This window comes from Gossypium arboreum, chromosome 10 (assembly GCF_025698485.1).
Source record: "Gossypium arboreum isolate Shixiya-1 chromosome 10, ASM2569848v2, whole genome shotgun sequence".
Classification (NCBI taxonomy): Eukaryota; Viridiplantae; Streptophyta; class Magnoliopsida; order Malvales; family Malvaceae; genus Gossypium; species Gossypium arboreum.
The window spans coordinates 47673884-47678350 of NC_069079.1; the positions used below are offsets into that span (position 1 = coordinate 47673884).

A 4467-nucleotide genomic window follows, 5' to 3' on the forward strand; every position below is an offset into this window, starting at 1 on the left:
ATTGCCACGGTTGATCTCAAGCCATCAAAACTAAACCATCAATAAACTTATTGCCTTCTCTATAGACATGTTGTATAATCACCTCCAATTTCTTCTCCATGAACTTACGAGCTTCTCGACCCAAATTATGCTCCCAACCTTACGCTGGTGGTCAACATATTAACAACGTCAATGTTATCCAATTCAAGAACAACTCTTCTCTATCCATTCCACCAAACAAGCCGAAGGCCTTCAACAACACCCCAAAGTTTCACTTCCAATGCCAAACAAGAACTAATGAATCTAGAAAATCTGACAATTTATTTCCCATTCCAATCCTATATAACTCCTCCACAAGCAGCCATATTCGTAGTTGGTTTACTTGCACCATCAATATTCAACTTGTAACATCCAAGAGAATGGCTCCTCTAACTTATCAATTGCATACTTCTTGAATAAACACTTGTAGTATTACCCTTAGGTGACTCCCTCGTAGAAGGGTATTGTTGTTGCTTTCTCAAACTTACCTCAAGAACAAATTCAAGCTCCACAAAATCTTCATCAAAGACTAACATGTTTCGACGCTTCCATAGGTTTCAACACAACAACCCAAAATCTTCTAATTTTCTTTATTCATTGACAAATTTCTATTTAATTTTTAAAATGATTTTAATATATTATATATCCTAACTAATGAATGAAATATGTAATTATATATTTCTTTTATAAAACTCTAAGTGAAAAACTTTAATTGAAAAAATATTTTAATATATTTTAATTAATACGTCAGCAATTCATATTTCACACGCGTAAAAATTACTTTTTAATAAAAAGACATGGAAGTTTAAATTTTGAAGAATCAGTTTTCATGATTCTATTATATTTATGAAATTAAAATATTTGACACAACGAAATAATAGCTGTCACGATTTTTTCATATAATTTTTCCCTCTTGCTAATGTATAAATGTCAAGTAATTTATTTAATTTTTAATATATATATATCATGCATATTTAATTATTTTGATAAAGCCGTTGAGTCTTAGTTTGATTGGAATTGGCATTGTTACGAGGGTAGGAGGATGTAAATTCGAGTGCATTAAAATACATTATCCTCCTATTTAAGGGTTGAAGAAGAGTTATGAGTAGTTCTAAGTATTGTATCAAAAACATATATAGTAAAACCTATAATGAGATTTTAATGTTAAAAAATTATTTTGATAAATTATATTTTAATTTTAAAATATTGTATATAATTAAATACATATATTGAAAATTGTAGTTTCCTCTCCAACGAAAATACTTTTATGGAAATTGTATTTTCTCATATGCCATAAGTTTTATATGTTTGTAAAAACTAAAATTTAATTTTATACTTTTAAATTTAAGTTTAGTCTCTCTACTTTTTAGCTTTTAAAATTTAGGTCTAACTTTTGACACTATTAATTTTTTTGTTAAAATTAGGTTAGTTACAACATTATTTTTTTAATTACATGGCTATAAAGTGGGTGTTATGTTTTTTTATTTCAAAATGTCACACCAAAAAAATTATAAAAAGTGATAACACTTGTAACTGTTGAACTTAAATTTTGAAATCTAAAAAGTGAAAGAGCTAAATTTTAAAAATAAAAGTATAAGAACTAAATTTTAATTTAAAAAATATAAAACTTATGACATATTTTAACCTAATCTAATTATAGGAAAAAAAGTGTGGAATTGAGGAATGATTTCATAACTTTTATAATTTTATTCAAAATACATTTTGACAAGTACTTTTATTCGAAATAATTATATCGTCTTTAAATAAAGTACAATATATTAAACATTTAAAAAAATTAAACATAATATGAATGATTTATACGAAAGAATGGAGTAAAATTGTGAAAATGTTAATTATAAGGAAACTATAAATCAGGTGAAATATAGATAAGGAAAATGGTATGAATTAGTGTAAATACCAAAACGGAGAAATGAGGCAAAAGTTGTCATATGTGCATTAGTATGTAAAATTAAAATGAGAAAAAGTGATTTTCTTCCAAAAAAGGAGATTTAGAAAATATTAGTTAATAGGTTTTGGGAGTATATAAAGAGGACTTCTAAACCATAAACAAAGAAATATTAAGATGGCTAGGTTTTCTTGCCTTCCCTTTGCCTTCTTTCTCATCCTTATTCTTTTCACTTTTTCCATTCAAACAGCAAATGTACTCTACTTCTTCCCTTTTGCTGAATTTTAATTTATAAGCTTTATTTATTTTTGTGAATTTACTCTGTTTATAAACTTCTTCTTTTTTTAGGCTTTTACCCATTTAAAAGCTAATTGTAGTTGTTTCATGTCTACAGGCTGGCAAGGAAGGATCACTTCGTCTCCAAGGTAGAATGCAGTATTGTTCAAAGTTCCATTTACTATTAATTTAGTTTTAATAATTAAATAAAAGCTTAATTATGTATAGATTTGTCCATTGATTTGAAATTATTTTAAGTATTTATGAATAGTAAAAAGATTTTTTTTAACCAAAATCTTGTTGTATACCCAGATTGTCCCAAAGCATGCGAGTATAGGTGTTCGAAAACACATCATAGGAAGCCATGTTTGTTCTTCTGCAATTACTGCTGCCAGAGGTGTTTGTGTGTTCCTTCGAGATTTTATGGGAATAGGGAGGAATGCCCATGCTACAACAACATCAAAACTAAGGAAGGCAAAAACAAATGTCCTTGATTGTGTTTTATCAAAGATGTTTTAATAAATTAGATGACGAATTAAACTTGGAGATCTTTGTCTTGCAATATGTTCCCATTTAATTCCAATCTTTTTTGCAACAATCGCTCACATTTGTGCTTCAATCTAGAATTTTTAAGTTCATTGTTGAATTAATCAATATATAAATGAACTGAATCAATTAGCTTAACCAATTGTGTAGCCTTTTGTTTCTGTGTTTGTAATCTCCCCAATCCAGCCTAGACGTTAGATCTGAATTCAGAAGATTAAATTAATCACTGAAATGGTCCCGAAAATTATTGAAGTTTTGAAAAAATTTTTAAAACCTTTGTTTAATTTAATGGAAAGCTTAGTTAAATACTGTTTTATTTGTTCCTCAAAAGTTTAATCATAATTTAACAGCGGAAAAATGTGATATTTACTTATGTTTTTAATAAAAATCGGGGTTCATGCATAACTACTTAATAATCATATTTAGGCCTCCTAAAATTTAAATTTAATGTCATGCAATATAAAATCAAACCCAAATCCTAAGTCCCATGTCACAGTTCAAAATAAAAGTACACAACTTTTGAATAATAACATAAATCAGATAACGAGCCTAAAATAATTCAATAAATAAATAAACTAAGCCAAGACCCTCTGGATGCCTTGTCCATGTCCTAACCTGATGAATTATCTATAGAGATGGAAAACAAAAAGGAGTGAGCTATGAAACTTGGTATGAGTCCTATCACAAGTGAACCAGTGTAGAATAATAACTAAGCATACCTATTAACAAATGTCATCACAGTAACATTCATATAAAATAACAATATTAAACAATTCATTCAGCATGTTTTAAGAATGTCAATGCAATGCAATTTCAGTTTAACGAGAATAATCCTACCCATACTCTACTATACTCCTCAGTAAGAGTTCCACAGAACTCCTCCAACCATAACACTCCAGTTTGTGGCTGAGCCACCAATATTGCAGGTTAATACACTGCCAATAGTTGTGATTACACAAGGGGATTGCAGATAAAAGCTACCAGTAAAGAAAATTATGGATAAACCACCAATGCTTGCAGGTTAAAACGCTACAAGTAGTTGTGATTACACAACGTATTTGCAAATAAAAGTTGCTAGTAAGTTTGTGGATAATCCACTAGTTTTTTTAGATTATTGAACTACCAATACTTCCACTGTTCAATCGTCCCACCTCATACATTACAGTATGTCATCTTGCAACAGTATCATGTAAAACAGTAATCATGCTCATCATGCTTTCAGATCATCTGTAGCTTTAGTCATGCTTATCATGTACTTAGTTTAGCAGTAGCACTATGCATGTTTATCATGCAATAAGTATAAAATAACAATTCATCCATGATTCAGTCACAGTAGGCATGTAATAGTCATAAATCATGCATATAAAATAGTAATTTAGCCAATTAAATCACGAATTCCAGTATTATTCATAATATATCAAGGACTCAGTTAAATGAAATAAATCACTAAAACAAAACAGAGATCATATGGGGACTAATTTAAACAGTTTACGAAAGTTCTGGGAAAAACTGTAAAACAGAGGCACATGGCTGTATGACTAGGCCGTGCGCAATGCCTTATGTAACACCCAAAACTCAGTTTAGACGTTATTGCTGAATCTTGAGGAATTACATTAATTTGTTTAAAAAAAACCTAGAAGTTTAATCCTAGCTTTCGAAATTGTGAAATCTGAAAAAATCATTTTTAGCCAAAATACTCATGTGTTATTTTGGAAATTACA

General features: G+C 29.0%; 1 protein-coding gene across 1 annotated transcript; it reads left to right on the forward strand.

The window, feature by feature from the left end:
• The first annotated feature begins 2064 nt into the window (after window positions 1-2064).
• LOC128282568 (gibberellin-regulated protein 12-like) lies at window positions 2065-2798 on the forward strand. Its single transcript, XM_053020720.1, has 3 exons — window positions 2065-2179; window positions 2319-2349; window positions 2513-2798. The coding sequence occupies exons 1-3, from the start codon at window positions 2102-2104 to the stop codon at window positions 2692-2694; spliced, it is 291 nt and encodes a 96-aa protein (XP_052876680.1). The 5' UTR covers window positions 2065-2101; the 3' UTR covers window positions 2695-2798.
• The last annotated feature ends 1669 nt before the right edge of the window (window positions 2799-4467 follow it).